This window comes from Cucurbita moschata, unplaced genomic scaffold (genome assembly GCF_002738365.1).
Source record: "Cucurbita moschata cultivar Rifu unplaced genomic scaffold, Cmos_1.0 Cmo_Scf00003, whole genome shotgun sequence".
Classification (NCBI taxonomy): Eukaryota; Viridiplantae; Streptophyta; class Magnoliopsida; order Cucurbitales; family Cucurbitaceae; genus Cucurbita; species Cucurbita moschata.
In genome coordinates, this window is record NW_019268519.1 from 3558943 (window position 1) to 3573929 (window position 14987).

The 14987-nt window shown below is 35.2% G+C and overlaps 5 protein-coding genes and 1 long non-coding RNA gene across 9 annotated transcripts in view; 4 read left to right on the forward strand and 2 right to left on the reverse strand.

Annotated features, from left to right (window-relative positions):
- LOC111441086 (vacuolar protein sorting-associated protein 2 homolog 1) overlaps positions 1-1626 on the forward strand; it is a 2458-nt gene extending 832 nt beyond the window's left edge. The window contains exons 2-5 of the mRNA XM_023078004.1: positions 339-469; positions 698-802; positions 948-1208; positions 1323-1626. Coding sequence (XP_022933772.1) covers positions 339-469; positions 698-802; positions 948-1208; positions 1323-1460 — 635 coding nt within the window. The 3' untranslated portion in view covers positions 1461-1626. The remainder of the gene's footprint in view (positions 1-338; positions 470-697; positions 803-947; positions 1209-1322) is intronic.
- Positions 1627-2232: 606 nt separating this feature from the next.
- LOC111434176 (E3 ubiquitin-protein ligase EL5-like) lies at positions 2233-2739 on the reverse strand. Its single transcript, XM_023071534.1, has one exon. The coding sequence runs from the start codon at positions 2737-2739 to the stop codon at positions 2233-2235; it is 507 nt and encodes a 168-aa protein (XP_022927302.1).
- A 1690-nt stretch (positions 2740-4429) lies between these two features.
- On the forward strand, positions 4430-7790 carry LOC111440883 (mechanosensitive ion channel protein 10-like). Of its 2 annotated transcripts, none has more exons than XM_023077710.1 (6): positions 4430-4670; positions 4846-6318; positions 6416-6539; positions 6616-6909; positions 6997-7199; positions 7317-7790. In XM_023077710.1, the coding sequence occupies exons 2-6, from the start codon at positions 4910-4912 to the stop codon at positions 7588-7590; spliced, it is 2304 nt and encodes a 767-aa protein (XP_022933478.1). In that variant the 5' UTR covers positions 4430-4670; positions 4846-4909; the 3' UTR covers positions 7591-7790. The 2 variants fall into 2 exon arrangements, with proteins under 2 accessions (XP_022933478.1, XP_022933479.1); XM_023077711.1 differs by having other exon boundaries at positions 4907-6318.
- A 1034-nt stretch (positions 7791-8824) lies between these two features.
- LOC111441248 lies at positions 8825-9388 on the forward strand. The gene has a single exon (XM_023078248.1). It carries the CDS (start codon positions 8902-8904, stop codon positions 9256-9258), a length of 357 nt encoding a protein of 118 aa, XP_022934016.1. The 5' UTR covers positions 8825-8901; the 3' UTR covers positions 9259-9388.
- A 3850-nt stretch (positions 9389-13238) lies between these two features.
- On the forward strand, positions 13239-13709 carry LOC111441180. Its single transcript, XR_002710090.1, has 2 exons — positions 13239-13457; positions 13622-13709. It is a non-coding gene; the product is annotated as an uncharacterized LOC111441180 (long non-coding RNA).
- Positions 13643-14987, reverse strand: part of LOC111441179 (protein ELF4-LIKE 4-like) — a 2111-nt gene continuing 766 nt past the window's right edge. The window contains exon 2 of one of the 3 annotated variants that reach the window (XM_023078143.1): positions 13643-14275. In XM_023078143.1, coding sequence (XP_022933911.1) covers positions 13912-14256 — 345 coding nt within the window. In that variant the 5' untranslated portion in view covers positions 14257-14275 and the 3' untranslated portion in view covers positions 13643-13911. Of the gene's footprint in view, positions 14294-14987 lie in introns of all 3 variants that reach the window. The other 2 variants (XM_023078141.1, XM_023078142.1) reach the window with 2 other exon arrangements.

The window sequence follows — 14987 nt, forward strand, 5'->3', positions numbered from 1 at the left end:
GGGGGGGGGGGGGGGGGGGGGTGATTTGGATCGATAAGTTCAAAGGTGTTTACGACTTCTCTTTGTGATCAGTGAGTAAACTGCATCATATATTTTGTGTGGTTTATTTTTCTGTCTTCAACTCCATCAGGCTTCGATTGATTCCAAGGCATTAAAATTAATCAACCATTTTAGCTTACGGTTTGTGAACTCTTAGAATTAGCAATAAATGTACACCCTAGTTTAATTCATTTTGGTGTTAATTTAACACAAGGAATGGTTGATATACCACCATACGTTTGCTGTAGCAGTCAATCTTATAGCATATGATATTGTGTACATTATTGTCGTCAATCCAGAACTCCTCCGGGAAAATAAGAGGATGCTGGACAAATCGATCAGAGAAATTGAAAGGGAGAGACAAGGCCTTCAAACACAAGAGAAGAAACTGATTGCAGAGATAAAGAAAAGTGCCAAGCAAGGGCAAATGGTGCATTTTCTTTAATTTTTTCTTCTTTTCTTTTATAAAACACCATTCTCATTGAAATTCCTTATTTGTAATCACTGGGATTCTCAAGAACCTGGGGCAGTTGGTCCATATATCATATGTGGAAGTTTCATGATTAAAATAAAAAAGGGGGGAAACCATTATAATACTCTACAATTGTTGTTTTTAGGATTGAAAATGTCACTTAGATACGGTATGTTACTGTTGCAGGGAGCTGTAAAAGTGATGGCAAAAGATCTTGTTAGAACCAGGCACCAGATTGAAAAATTCTACAAGCTTAAATCACAACTTCAGGGCGTATCTCTTAGGATTCAGGTAGAATTTGTTTCCCCATTTGTGCAAGATCATTATGTTCGTACGTCCTGTACTAGAAACATCTTAAATTTTGTACAGCATTTTATATATTACGAGTGGCAACTTTTATGATATCTTAATATTCTTGTTAAACCCAACTTTTTAGACTTTAAAATCAACTCAAGCAATGGGAGAAGCGATGAAAGGCGTGACGAAGGCAATGGGACAAATGAATAGGCAGATGAACTTGCCATCCCTGCAGAAGATTATGCAAGAATTTATGAAACAAAATGAAAAAATGGAACTGATGACTGAAGTGATGGAAGATGCAATGGATGACGCTTTGGAAGGGGATGAGGAGGAGGAAGAGACAGAAGAATTGGTCAGCCAAGTTCTTGATGAAATAGGAATAAACATGAATCAAGAGGTAGTTTTCTCTTCAATAAGCCTCATTTTCTTTTGCTGGTGCAATGTATCAACCTCAATCCAAATGAATGACTAATCTAACCATTTTCCTGTTTGAACTATTTCCCCCCCTCAGCTTGTGAACGCCCCGTCAACTGCTGTCGCTACCCCGGCAGCGAAGACAAAGATTGCACAAGCAGAAGCAACAGGGAACGACGACGGTGGGATAGATAGCGATCTTCAAGCCAGGCTAGACAACTTAAGGAGAATGTAAATTCTAGACCTTCATTTCTTGTGTTATATTCAAATCGTCCATCCTGCAGCAAGGAGAGACCATTTATGCCACTGTCATATAATACTCGTTAAATTTATGCCATAATTTCCTAACCTTGTTTTGACCATATGAGAGAATTACAATGGATCAGCATTCATTACTAACATCCATGGACCCATTACCATGCATTGGTTTTCTTTTACAGGTTCACAACATGGAAAATACTTGGCTAATTTATTTACGTAAGTCTCTCATATTCGATTTTAATTCAGTCCTTACATTTTCGAAGGTTTCAATTTATCTCTATTCATTTAGATTCTATCGTTTAGAATGTCTCTAGCATAGCCAGTAACGTCGATAGAGATGTTCTAGACAGGTTTAACTAAGTTATAGGACTAAATTGAAACTTACTTACCGAATCGATTTGAAGCTAGAAGAGAGACCAAAGTGTTTGGTATGGTTGTTTTTAGTTGGCCAGGGATCATCTTGATGCCCTAAATGAACTGTAAAGTGATGATAAATTATATGCATAATAGAGAGAGAATAGCCTTCTAATAATCATAGGGCCTATAGAAGAAACACCACAGCTAAAATGCCTACAACTTTTATAATTCCTCATTATCCTCCTCATCCTTTGGGCCACACAACATCATCGAAGACAAGAGAATCAGAATTTTCCAAATCCAACCACCCATTTCAAAATTATAAACTAACAACCAATGTCTTAAACCAAGCTACCGGATTCCAATAGGCCATACCCTGAATTCTCCTGTTACTCCGCCGTGTGGCGTTGGCACAGCGCCGGTGCCATCACCGGTGCACGGCAGAGGGGGCAATCGGAGTGAGAGTAAAGCCACATGTCTATACAAGGGGCGTGAAACATATGCGTGCATCTTGGCAGTTTCTTCACCTCTTCCCCATCCTCAAACGCCGATAAACAAACTGCACATTCATTCCCAATCCCTTCTTCCTCGATCGTCGCAGTCGCCGCCGCCGTCGCCATCGACCCCTTCTTGAATTTGAAGCTCGACAACAAATTCCTATTAGAACTCTGGAAGCTACGGCTTGAATTCACCATCTCTGCATAACTTCCAGCCAGTGCCGTTGAAGCTTGCCCGTGGCTGTCGTCGGAGCACCACTTGATAATGATGAGATTGTAAAGAACCAACACAATCGTCGCCGTTCCGATGACCACAAGGCCATAATACAACATGGGTAGGCTGGATTTTGCAGGATGAGACGTTGGCTGAGCAATAAAGGTTGAAGCAGAATCACCCATTTTTGGATTCAAAAGTGGGTCTGAAGTTCGAGGAAGCAGAAGAAGAAAAGGATTTCACAGAAATCTATTTTATGGGTGTTATTGGGAAGGAGGAGGAGAATAGTAATCATGAGGAGGAGAATATATATATATATAAGTGTGTGTATATATGTATAAGTGTGTGTATATATATGTATATATATTGGTGGGTTTAATTCATGGAACCAGATAAACTGTAAACTCCAGAGCATGAAGACAAAACAGAGTACAATCAGAGGAGCGAGAAACAAAGATGGATGAAAAAGAAACAAAATTGTTGATAAGGAAGAACACATGTTTTTTTCTCTCCAATAATTAAAAATAAATAAATAAATTAATTAAATTGCTGAATGCAAAACTTTTGTTCTCAAAACGACAAGTGGTAGAGATTGAGAAAGGCTTGGGATGTAGAGGAATGATGTCGTTTTAACGGTGGAAAGGGAAAACAGAGGCGACGAGGAAATGAGAAATTCGGAATTTATGAAGAGATTGTGGCGTACGAAGTGGCTACTTGGTTCAATTGGCTAATCCTCATTTCTAAAAGAAAAATATATATCCATAAAATTTTAAATTAAAAATATTATAATTAATATAGGGACGAAAACATCTATTTACTTTTATAAAATTAACACAAACACCATTTATCTTTGTAAAAAAAAAATATATATATAAACAATATATAGACTGTAATTGTCTATCGAACACTCCATAGATTATCTATAAACATTTTAAAATTTATGAGTATTTTTTTATTAAACTATTTTTAACTTTTTTTAAGAGATACTTTTGAATTTCTTAACAAAATTTAAAGGTATTTTCAAAAGTTTTTAAAAAATATTTAAAAAGTTAAAAAGAGTATGTTTAAACTATTTTTAACGTTTTAAACAAATTAAAATCTAAATTCTTGAACTTTTTGAAAATAATTTTAAAGATTTGTTTAGATAAAAGTATGAAATTGAAGTGTATTTTTATTAATTTAGCCTATATTTTATGAAAAATATAAATTTTATTTAAATTTTTTAAACAAAATAGTTGAATTAAAAAACTAAAATTTTGAACTTTGTAGAAATAATTTTAAAGATTTTTTTAGATGAACACGACTTATAATATTGTTTACTTTGAATATAGCTTTGTTTTGAGCTCCTAAAAGGCTTATCATTCACTAAATTAGCAGATGTGAAAAAAAGAAAAATCGGAGAAAGATCGGTAGAGAATTATAAATTAATTTATAGTTTGAACCATAAGAATAACCAAATGAAATTGGATAACAATAACCAAACAATATTCACAATTTTGCTTACAAAACTAATAAACTACCCAACCATTTAACACTTCCCCAAACCAATTACCTTCCATTTTTCTTCCTTATAAATTACAAACAAAATTCCTCCCCTTCTCATCTCACATTCATTCTCTCTTCGCAAATCTCCATAAAGTTACTGCGACTCAATTTTACACGGTAAACAAAAAATTACTGTCTTTTTTTCCCTTTTTTGTCTCCATTATGTTATTTCTCTTCGAATTTTTAATTATATGGTTTAGTTTTTGGATAATTCTTGGACCGGACAGCTGCCCGGCTGCCCCACGTGCCCGTATTATCATTATTTAAATATTTAATTAAACCCGCGAAATGGGAATGGAAAATCTTCCATCTTCCATCTTCCATGTTCGTCTCTGTGGAGTAGTAGCGGTGCACTCTGTTTCACCATTTTTTTTTTCTCTCATCTGTTTTCCACTGCATTTCTGCTTCTTCTTAGTTTTTTTTGTTCTCGTTTCTTGTTTGATCAAGTTTCGGATCTGAAAGTAATGAAAAATGGTCACTCTTATTGATTTGCTTTGGGGTTTCTCTGATATTTTCAAGGCTCGCTTCACAACCGGTGCAAAGCTCGAATCAAAGAGCTTCTTGTTGCCAGGTTTGAGATCTCCTTCTCGATTTCTTCGTGGCGTTCTGCCAACTGTATCTGTTTGGTTTGAATTTTGTATTGCTTTTGTTGCATATGTGGTTTTGATTTTGTTGGAAAATTGTTATGGCCTGAAATTTAACCTAGAATGTTAACGTTTGATTTTTTTTTTTTTTTTTTGAAGTAGAGTTTTGTGGTGGCATTGACTGTTATGTTAGTAAAAGATTAATTGAGAGGTGTGAAAGCAGAAAATGGCGGATAAGGAAGAAGCAAAACAAGTTGTTCTACAGATTTTGGATTATGAAGATGGAGGAGTTGGTGCGAGTAAAGATCTCAGTAAAATCTCTGTTGCTAAATTTCCTGATTTTGAGCTAAAAGAAACTCGGAGTTTTAGGTGCACAATTCCGAAATCTGTGGTTGGGAGCTCTTCTTCACACGAGATTGCTAGAATGAATCCCTATAAACCTCCCAAAATTCCGGCCGAATCGGCAGTTCGGCGACCATCGTTTGCTCGTTCTTCGTTTTCAAAGCCGAAATCAAGGCTAGTTGAGCCACCTTGTCCTCATGGTGTGAATTTGGAAGAAGAAACGTTTGCAGAAAAATCAATATCTGGTTCACCATTCTGTAGCTCTACGAAGATGGACTCCCCAGCTAGAATAACTGCTGTGACTAGTCCTAGAGAAGCTTTGAAATCGGTCCCAACAACTCCTAGAACACCATTTACTGGAAATGAGGAGGAAGATGATGAAGAAGTTTACAGAACTGCAGAACTGAAAGTGAAAGAAAGATCAGGGAAGAAGTTGACAAAAACCATTTTAATCGAATGGTTTTCATTTTTGTGCTTGACGGGGTGTTTGATTGCTACCTTAACAGTAGACAAATTGGCGACAAAAGAGATCTGGGAATTAAGGTTGTGGAAATGGTGTGTTCTGGTATTAGTTATTTTCAGTGGTCGATTATTTTCGCGGTGGTTTATCAATTGTCTAGTTTTCTTGATTGAAAGAAACTTTCTACTTAAAAGAAAGGTTCTATATTTTGTCTACGGGCTGAGGAAGAGTGTTATAGTTTTTATTTGGCTGACTTTGGTTCTTCTAGCATGGGGTCTATTATTTGATCGAACCAGCAAGAGATCTAAGAAAGGCCATGCGATTCTGAGTTATGTTACTCGAGCTCTTGGTGGTTCTCTCATTGGAGCAGCAATATGGCTGGTGAAAACTTTGCTGGTGAAGATCCTAGCTGCTTCTTTTCAATGCACTAGATTCTTCGATCGGATTCAAGAATCGATCTTCCATCAGTATATACTGCGCACCCTATCAGGACCTCCACTGATGGAGATGGCTAAGGGAATTGGGAGAACAGCAGGCACAGGGCAGTTGAGTTTCAGGCATTTGAAGAAAGTAAGGGACGGTGGGAAGGAAAGGAAGGAAGAGGTGATTGATGTAGATAAACTCAAGAAGATGAAGCAAGAAAAAATCTCTGCTTGGACCATGAGAGGGCTAATCCATGTTATAAGAAGTTCAGGGCTATCCACCATATCTAATACAATAGAGAATTTTAGAGACGAAGAGCTTGAACAAAAAGATAAGGAGATTCACAGTGAATGGGAAGCAAGAGCTGCAGCTTACCAAATTTTCAGGAATGTCGCAAAACCCGGTAGCAAGTGAGAACTTTACCGTCTGAAAGATCTCGTATTTCCAACTTCATGATAGTGATAGAATTTTGTTATATCTAATGCTTTCTATATGCGCCTATGGTAGGTACATTGATGAAGACGACCTCTTTCGTTTTATGAGTAAGGAGGAAGTTGATAATATGCTGCCATTGTTTGAAGGAGCAGTTGAGACTGGGAAGATCAAGCGAAAAACCCTGAAGAATTGGCTGGTAAATCTTTACCATATTTCTTTTTCTTCACAATAACTTAGGCCTGGTCCTTAGAAATGTATTTTGGATGTTGCAGGTCAATGTTTACGTCGAACGCAAGTCGCTAGCCCACTCGTTGAATGACACGAAGACTGCAATAGAGGAGCTAAACAAGCTTGCTTCTGCAACTGTAGCGATTGTTATTATCATTGAATGGCTACTTATGATGGGTTTGTTGACGACACAAGTACTCGTCTTCTTTTCATCACAGCTTCTGCTGGTGGTCTTCATGTTCGGTAACACTGCCAGAACGGTATTTGAAGGCATCATATTCGTATTTGTGATGCATCCATTTGATGTCGGGGATCGTTGCGTCGTAGATGGTGTGCAGGTAACTTTCTGAACTCTAAACTCAGAATGTTTTGGATTCTATTGTATAGCACACACTCACCTGGTTTGATGATTTTATAACTTTCAGTTGATCGTTGAAGAAATGAACATTTTAACCACAATTTTCTTGAGATGTGACAATGAGAAGATCTTCTATCCAAACTCTGTTCTTGCCACAAAACCCATCAGTAACTTCTACAGAAGCCCGGAAATGGGCGATTCCATCGAATTTTCGGTCGACTTTTCCACATCAATCGAAAGCATTGGAGCTCTAAAAGCAAGAATAAAATCGTAAGTTCAATTCAGTTTCTCTAGTTCTAAGCCTCATTATTCCATCTGCTAAAACAACTGCCATTGAGTTTGCAATCTATTTAGTTCCTTATCATCTTTTACTTATGTATTGCTCAGATACATAGAAAGCAAACCTCAGTTCTGGCGCCCGAACCACAGTATCCTCGTGAAGGAGATCGAGAATGTCAACAAGATGAAAATGGGATTACATGTTAATCACACCATAAACTTTCAAAACTACGGCGACAAGAGCAGTCGCAGGTCGGAACTAGTGTTGGAGCTGAAGAAAGCTTTCGAGGATCTCGGCATCAAGTATCATCTCCTAGCTCAAGAAGTTCAGCTCAACTATGTGAGTTCAGCAGCTCCTATGGTTCCACCTTCCCAGAGATGAAGGTGATTCTTTCACTTAACTCATTTTCTAGCAAGTCTTTGCTCATTGGCTTCAATGGAAACAAGAGGGCTTAGAAGAAGATGTAGTTTGTGATTTGAGCCAAGGAATCGTAAAAGATTCATAAATTGTTCTTAACAAGTTTTAAATTTTGTTTATGATATCATGAGAATTGACAATTCAAGAGACAAAATTTATTAACTGTTTTTTTTTTTTTTAATCATAATACATTTTTAATTTTAAATTTTTAATTTGATCAGTTAGCCTCGAACTATGTTAAGAGTTGCAATCACTCTTTTACTTGGTTAAGTATTCCAATCAAGCAATTTTTTTGTTTTACTCGGATCTCTCCTCCCCAAACTTAAGTCACTCGTATAAATCCCAATTTAATTGTAATTTAGATTTCTTTCCTAGTGAAGACTTTAAAACGTGTTTGGTAAGGGAAGGTTTCCATACCCTTATAAATGGTGGTTTGTTCTCCTCCCCCAACCAATGTGAGACATCACAATCCACCCCCTTTTGAGGCTATCGTCCTCGCTGGTACTCTTTCCTTTCTCCAATCGATGTGAGACTGCCTCCAAATCCACCCCCTTTGGGGCCCAACGTCCTTACTGGCACACCGCCTCGTGTCTATCCCCCCTTCAGAGAATAGCGAGAAGGCTGACACATCGTTCGGTGTCTGGCTCTGATATCATTTGTAACGACCCATATCCACTGTTAGCAGATATTGTCATCTTTTGACTTTTCCTTTCACGTTTCCCCTCAAGGCTTTAAAACCCATCTATCTGGTAGGGGAAGGTTTCCATACCTTTATAAATATTGGTTTGTTCTCCTCTCCAACTAACGTGGATATCACAAAGTTCTAAACATAGAGTTAATATCTCATTAAACACAATTAAATGTTTAATGACCTATCAGCAAAATAGTTAAAAGTTTTAAAATATATTTGAGAGACGTATTAAATATTTAATTGAAAGACAAACTAAAATAAAAAATAAATAATACGTGTAATGGGAGGCTTCTGGATTGGGCCAAGGCCGATAAAGGGCCTTCCTGCATAAAGCAAGCCCATAAGCTAGAGGCCCAAATAAAGGCCCAAAAAGTAGAAGGCCCTACCAGAAATTTCAAAGGTGATGGTGATTGGACCAATAGGATAAGGTTATCCACCAATAAAGCATAGAGAAGTTGCCACGTAGGACAGAGATGAAGATTTTCAATCCCACCCAAAATCTCCACCGCTTCTATTTCCCTAAAACCAAAATCCCCAAATTCGCATTCCCTTAATTCGCAGCAGAAGCTTCTTTCCATTCATCAATGGCTTCCGCTCCCGCCGTTTCAATGGCTCTCCCCTTGCCCTACGCCAGCCAGAAGCGGCTCTCCAACGACGCCTTCTTCAATCCATTGCCTTCTAGGTCTCGCAAGGCCATCCCCGCCGCTCCAAGGCTCGTTGTCGTCCACTCGTCTTTGAAGGAGAAAGCCGTCACTGGACTTACGGCCGCTGCGCTGTCTGCAGCGATGGTGATTCCCGAGGTTGCAGAGGCTGCTGGTCCTGGAGTCTCGCCATCGCTCAAGAACTTCTTGCTGAGCATTGCCGCTGGTGGAGTTGTGGTGATCGCCATACTTGGAGCTGTCATCGGCGTCTCGAACTTCGATCCGGTTAAGCGTGGCTGAGTGGATTCGTCGAGGAAAGTAAAATCCTCTTGTGGTAATCTTCTTCTTGTGTATAGCTTTTTTGTTGCACGCTGCTGTCTGTAGTAATTGATCCAATTTAGCTGTGAGTTTCAGTTCTGATTTTCCTCCATTTCTGTGATCTCGCTCCTGCTTTACTCTCCATTCATTCATCATTTCTGGAGCTTCGATCATAATTTTTCCAAGAACAATTTTATTTCATGTTTCTAATAAATTTTCAATCCATAAGAATTAATTTAGTAACACATAATTGTTTATTCACTATAATAGAACATTTAATTGTCGATTTAAATTTGATTTAAAATCAATTAATTTTAGCTACTAATATGAAAAGGGTCAAATGTTCATCGAGTATATTCTTCTTTTAAATTTTTAAATTTTACATTTTTTTATAATTTTGTTTCCATATTTAATGATAGATTCTGAATATTTATTTTTGAGTTGGATTTCCATTAAATTCATAAATTTGGATTTTATTTTTAAGTTTTTAATATTAATGTTCACTTTTCTGATATGGCGTAGTAACGTTATTTCAATTAATTTAAAGTATTATGATGTGGGTTTTTTAAAAATTAATTTTAAGAGTATGAAAAGTAGTGAATTTAATTAATTAAATTAAATTAAATTAAATAATAGTAATTTAGAATTAGTGAAAATTCATGGTCGTAAGTGTGTAAAATCATGAAACTTAAGGACTAAAAGGAAACTAACTCGTAACATTTTAAAATTTAGAAATATATTCTAAATGTATTTTTATATCTAAAGATTTATATTTGAATTAAAAGAAATGGTGATATATTGAAACAAGGATCAATAATAATAATAATAATAATAATAATAATAATTAAAATGTTTTATGATTATGATATATTAATCCCAATAAATGAATAATTGATTATTTACAAAGCTAAACATACTTTAATATTTGTGAAATATTTGGAACATATACCCGCATTTTGTATATAAAAAAAAATAATAAACGTGTTTTTGAATTTTTTATTTTTTTTTATTTATAAAAAAATAAAAGACATAATTGAAACTTTTAGAAGTTTAAGAGTATTTTTTGAAATAAAATATTAAACTGTCTTCGTATTTTTTAACTTTTAAAATTTTTAAAGATATTTTTAAATTTTCAAGAAGGATATTATTAAAAAAATTTAAGAGTTTAATTATATTTATTTATTTATTTTAGATACAATAAAAAATTTGAGCACATTTTTTTTTATTATTAATTTAGCCATTAAAATTAAATACATATACTATTTATAATTTAACTTTTTTTTTCTTTTAAAATACAAAATATTCTCTTTCAAAACTAGAAAGGTATATTTTTTTTAATACACTACCAAACCAAAAATAATAATAATAATAATAAATAATGATTGGAAAATAATAGCTAACTTTTGAAGCTTTAAAATTAATATATTAAATGCATGGTGAAGCTTTTTATTTATTGGATGTTGGAAAAATAGGGGGAAGAAAGAGAAAAATAAATAATTAAACAAATAGGCGGTAAAAAAAATGGGCTAAAAACCCCAATAATTCCAGGTAGTAATTTATTTATTTAAATTAATTAATTAATTATTTATATTGTGCCAAGAAAAGGAGGGGTTTAAGTTTAACCTTTTCTTTTCATTTTCAAATTTCCTAAATAGTTATGTTATGTACTTAATGCAATTATATTTTTTTTTACCTTGTGCAAAATAATTTTAACCATAAGGCGGCCGTAAATACTATATATTAAAACAAAGTAGATTAACGAACAACTAATAACCGTATGAACAATCATAGAAAAATCTTGAAAGTTTGGATCGAGACACTTCTAGAATGTTTAGAATTTCTAATGCACAGAGCATCTTAATGTTTTAAAAGCATCATTATAAATTTGATTCTTTTATCACGTTAAAATATGCGTGTACCTCAAATCGTGAATATTTGTTTGAAATGTCTCAACGCTCGCCTTCCTAAGTTTTATCTCCTATGTTTCAAAGGGAAACATCGAAAATTTGTCCCTAGCGTCTCAAGGATCTAACTATTTTCTATAAGTGCATCATACATTCGGTTTGAAAAAGGCAACTAAAGGGATTTCAACCTAACCGATTTCTAGGTACAATCGAGAGTGAGAGGAGACTTTTCAGAGCAAACAATAGAGTTTTTGAAGCCCGAGTTCGTGGAGATCAACACACCACACAAGTTTTTTCTCTTCTTCCCTTCTATTTTTTAGTTTCCATCACGACGTTGTTAAATAATATGTTCTTTTAAGGATTGATGTAACCATTGAGTTTGATTCCTTCCATTTCATATATACAAAGTGAGGTAGATGGGACAGAGATTTAGGTAACAGTAGAAATCTTTCTTCACTATCTCTCATATTCTCCGTTTAAACAGGGATTCTCCATCCTGTTCGGGACAAGTCCCTATGGAACCCCGACCTTATAAGTTAAACAGACATCTCCATCTCCAATTAAAATTTGACAAGTACACTTATAGTACAACAAAAATGACACCGTAGGTCAAATAATTGCCTCGTGAAACTAGTTAATGTACGTTTAACCAAAACTATATTGAAGGGTTCGAAATTTTAACAAATAAATAAAGGAAAAGTTTGTGTGGAAGAGGAGGGATGGCGTGCAATTACAAGGACGCCAGACCTAACTCCCAATTCAACAATATCTATGGTCTCTATCACCATTATTATTATCATATTAAACCAAAGTCTTTTTCTTTCTTTATTATAATTATTATAATTATTATAATTATTATTATTTTGTGTATCCATTTGAAAGGGCACGTGGGTTGATTATTGTTGTAATTATTATCATATTCCAACAACCATTGTAGAACTCAAATAATTATGCATCCAACACTCCATCATTTCCTTCAAACCCTACAAAATTTTCAATCTTTTCCCCAACCACTTCACTCTCTAATTCTGTTTCTTGCACCCTCTTTTACCCTTGTCCCTTAAAGAAGAACATCAATACCAATAAACTCTACGACCCAAAATCGAGAAACGGGATTGAATCGATTACGACTTGTTTCAAGTCGATAATATGAATAGAGTTGCTCGTTTGAGCTTTGCTGTAGTTCTTCTTTTTTCCTTTTAACATAGATCTGAGCTTATTTTTATAGTTTAAAGCTCGAAAAAGCAACCAACTTCTTTGGCTTTTGGCATAAACTAAAGTTCATCGAATATCATAGTCAAAAAGTATAGTTAGATCTTGCGAGTATGAGAATTAAAAAGAAAGAAAGAAAGAAAGAAAGAAAAAGGTTAGAAGCACAAAGATAAGAAGGAAAAGGAGAGGGGGTTGAGGAATCAAATCATGATCAAACAAGACTTATGGAACATAACTTGGAAGTGTTTTTCCAGCTTTTGTTGTTCAAGAATATACCTTTTTGTAAGGTAAAAGAAAAAGAAGGGTGGGAAATTTTAGAGGTCATTGCCCAATCCACACAACAGAGGCTTGTTTTGGAACTTTGTCTTCTACTTCAGAATGGCTGTTTGAACTCTGAGTGCTTTATTTTGAACTATCCAAAGAATACTATAATTTGCAAAGCAGATCCCACCAAGAAATGGTAACTGTTCACATGGAATAGAATGCAAGACTTCCATAATATCTATAATTCCAAAACAAAACGCAAACAAAAAAGGGTCAAAAAGCTAATCATCCTTTATCTCAGATTCTGTTTGGTTGGTGTTTGATGAAGATCAAAAGAGAAACCAGCTGAATCCTGATGTTCAGAGTTATCTTCCGTTTTCGTATTGTAGAACAAGCTCTGTAATATCTCAAGCCCACCGCTAGCATAGATATTGTCCGTTTTGGATTTTCCCTTACAGACTTCCCCTTACGGATTTTCAAAAGACATTAGGAATGTCCTCTTTGGGTTTTCTCTTAAAACGCATCTTCTAAGGAGAGATTTCTATACCTTTCATAAAGAATGGTTTGTTCTACTCCCTAACAAAACTCAATTATGGACAGTAAATTTTTTTTTTTATTTAAAGCAGAAACCACCAACAGAAGAGATCTGAGTTCATAAGACCCAAAACAGTAGCCTATAAGCTATAATTAGGGGCAGAAAGCTAGAACCCAGATGAGATTTTGGCCAAAAAAGTATTGAAGAAAGAACTTTTGTACCATTAGGGGCAGAAATCTGTTCTTATTTATTGTTTCTTGTTTATCGTAATCATTTCTAGTCGTATGTGATAGTCATTTCACATATATCATCTATCAAAAGTTCAGAATTTTGAATTTTTCACATATATCATCGATAAAGAGGTCAAAGTTTTGAATCTCTAAAAAAAACTAAGACAAGAAACAAATGCTATCTAACCAAGTCTATGCAGGTACACAGGGCATCAAAGTTAGAAACCAAAACAAGAAATCAGATGAGAACTTTATGCTAATTTCGCCAAGCAGATCCACAGTTGAGAACAGCAATTAAATACAGAATCAGGACGATTATTTTTCTCTAAGCAATGCAAGGATGATTAAGAACTAAGTAAAACTAGAGAGTTAAATCATACAAGAAAGTTACAGGGAATCTATTGAAATACTAGCCTTTTTTGACAGAGATGAGCAATGTTTTCCTTGTGTCCCACCACGCCAAAGAATGGAGAAGGAAGAATTTTGTGGCCTAGACAGCCCTGTTCCTCTTCTGGCCTGCTTTACCATCTGACTTCAAGGCTCCACTGGAATCACCTTCTGAAGAAACTTCCATGGATCTGGTGAAGGAACATGAAAGATCAGCATATAAGTCAACAACCCTCCTGATATTGTTGTTTAATTCTCGGATCAGACCCACATTTCTGTTTAGATTATCAGGGATCTTTGATTCGTGGTTTTGGTTTATCTCGCTAATCAGCAGCTTGTTTTGATCCAATATGTTTTGAACTTGAACAAAGTTCTTATGAAATGTCTGTAAAATCTTGCTATCGATCTGTGCAGTACTCCCAATCCCTGAAAATGTGTCGCCCTCCATAGTTTTACAGCTGAGAAGTCTATCAAATCAGAATCTTCTGAGCATCAGAACATGGAAGAAGAACAACAAGAAGATCATGAGTTTGTAATTCATGAATTTCTGTTTAATTTGAAATTTAAGCACATGAGACAAGAACAGTAGAAAGGAATGATGAGCACCACAATCCAGAATCGAAACAGAGGAATCAGATAAACAAAGATGGAGGATTTATAATAATTATGTGATATTTTAATTGATTTATGATGAGATAGAGAAAAAAGCAGAAAACATTTCTATAAAAGGGAACCTTTTTTAATGTGCTCAGAGAAAACCCACTAAGGCTCAGAGTTCTAAACAGGTATTCCAAGGACCCAAAAAAACCAGTCAATGATGCAGAAATATGAGCCCATCAGAGCATCTGAATAGCGAGACACCATTATTGACCCTCTCAAACACATACTCAACCTATGAACTCATGAACACATTCAAAGAGAAACTAAATCCAAATTTCCTCAAACACATCTCGAGATTGGGAAGGATTACGAACTCTCCAAACTCCCAAAACGCGGCAAATTCATCAACAAACACAAATTCAAATCACAACCCAGAACTCAATTCATAACAAAAATCACAACGCAGAAGCCAGAATCGTCAAATTAAAACACTAATTCCAAAAGAATCACAAAATCAACAGCAACACCGGCAGATAATATCAAAATCAATGTCTAAAAAAAAAAAAAAAAAAAAAAAAA

Bases quoted from the DNA above. Each gene is read 5' to 3' on its own strand.
- LOC111434176 (XM_023071534.1), bottom strand. From the start codon at position 2,739: ATGGGTGATTCTGCTTCAACCTTTATTGCTCAGCCAACGTCTCATCCT.
- LOC111440883 (XM_023077710.1), top strand. From the start codon at position 4,910: ATGGCGGATAAGGAAGAAGCAAAACAAGTTGTTCTACAGATTTTGGAT. The intron at 6,319-6,415 runs GTGAGAACTTTA...CGCCTATGGTAG, and splicing joins GTCGCAAAACCCGGTAGCAA to GTACATTGATGAAGACGACC. The intron at 6,910-6,996 runs GTAACTTTCTGA...TATAACTTTCAG, and splicing joins GCGTCGTAGATGGTGTGCAG to TTGATCGTTGAAGAAATGAA.
- LOC111441248 (XM_023078248.1), top strand. From the start codon at position 8,902: ATGGCTTCCGCTCCCGCCGTTTCAATGGCTCTCCCCTTGCCCTACGCC.